This window comes from Nanorana parkeri, unplaced genomic scaffold, assembly GCF_000935625.1.
Source record: "Nanorana parkeri isolate BGI_ZX_2015 unplaced genomic scaffold, ASM93562v1 scaffold2018, whole genome shotgun sequence".
In the NCBI taxonomy this organism is placed as follows: Eukaryota; Metazoa; Chordata; class Amphibia; order Anura; family Dicroglossidae; genus Nanorana; species Nanorana parkeri.
The window spans coordinates 18,956-20,485 of NW_017308286.1; the positions used below are offsets into that span (position 1 = coordinate 18,956).

The 1,530-nt window shown below is 47.4% G+C and overlaps 1 protein-coding gene across 1 annotated transcript in view; it reads left to right on the plus strand.

Annotated features, from left to right (window-relative positions):
* Positions 1–777: 777 nt before the first annotated feature.
* Positions 778–1,530, plus strand: part of PLPP5 (phospholipid phosphatase 5) — a 9,550-nt gene continuing 8,797 nt past the window's right edge. The window contains exon 1 of the mRNA XM_018572402.1: positions 778–859. Within this exon, the coding sequence (XP_018427904.1) occupies positions 789–859 (71 nt within the window). The 5' untranslated portion in view covers positions 778–788. The remainder of the gene's footprint in view (positions 860–1,530) is intronic.

A 1,530-nucleotide genomic window follows, 5' to 3' on the forward strand; every position in this document is an offset into this window, starting at 1 on the left:
AGCTGGTCACTGATTTGAAGGATCAGGTAAAGTGATTTAATCCTCATAGAAAAATGTGGGAAACGCGTTCTTCAGTTTGTTGATAGTGATGGAGGGCCGTTACCTTCCTCAGTGGGGCGTCTCCATCCAGAGCTCACTATGTGGCTGTTCAGCGGTCGCCTTGCTCAGACTTTTTTGGGACTGATTCTGCACTGGGTGTTGGTATTTAAAACGGACTGCACTGCAATCATTTATCATACTATGCCCGATGAAGGGACCCCAAGTGGCTGCGAAGCGTTGCCAGTATGTGGCGAGATGTACACGGGTCAATAAAGACGCATTTGTGCGTTGGATCTTGGTGTGCTGGTGACATACTATTTTCACTCGGATACAGCGGCGCCATCCGCAGCCACTTCAAGGGCCGTACTAGTAGGGAGTGCGGAGGGATCTCCACAGTCTCCGGGACTTAGGCTCCATTCACACCTATAGTTTAGGGATTCCTGCGGCAGGAACTTGCAATTTATTATGTTTATCTATCTCTGCATGGTTTTATTTGGTTACAAATTGTATGATGGCACCAAAGGCTAATATAAGGGGGTACGGGGGGGGCACCTCCAATATACCAGTAAGACACGTTGCATGGAGTCCAATGTATACAATTTGGAAAATGCTTCATTGTGGACTGCTGTTTGGCCAGGCTGCCAGAACAGTGGAAATGACACTGGGAGGGGGAGGGGATGTTCCGATGTGACGCTCCACTTAGGTTATCTTTTGTTCGCCATTTTGTAGGACGAGACTTTGTCCCCGGGATGGAGAAGAGGATCCTGGAAGGCTTTGCGGCCGAGTTCTTTATCAGAGTCCTGCTGCTGGGTATATTCCTGTAAGTACATCTAGTTAATGAGTAAGGCGACTGTGACATGAAGATGTTTGTACAATGTGTTCGGTAACCTATATTGATCCTTTTACATGTTGACCTTTTACACTTGTGGTAAGAGAGCAAGTTTGGCTTCTTGTCACAGGAAAAACCGTTGTATCTCTACAAAATAATAACCTTGGTACGGCCAAATCCCTCAACCCCCAGGCAAAGAATTTGCTTTAATACATTGTAAATGACGAAGTGATTCAAATGTAAAATGTTGATCAATGCTTCTAGTAAAGTAACAGGTTCTCTTTAGTGCTGGCCCCAGCAGCTGCTTGTACTTGCCTTCCGTCGCTCTCCCGGTGCTCTGGTCACCCATTAAAGTGACCAGAAGAAGCTTTCCAAGGACACAGGGCTTAGACACCGCCAATGCGGCAGTGCTGGGTGTCTAAGCAGCGGAGATGGATAAAAGTAAATTGGGGGCCCATGGCAAGGCAGCAGAGATGGGCCCCCACATCCTCTCGCATGATGAACAGAGAAGCCGCCTCATCTGCACTGGCACAGTCACATCAGATGCCAACTGCCTACAAATGCATCCTCCATTGTGAAGTGACAGGCAGGTGCACAGCTTTGACCTATAGTGCCATACATTAGTTTACTGCAGGAGTATTAAGTTTTGTATTGTGTTCCCC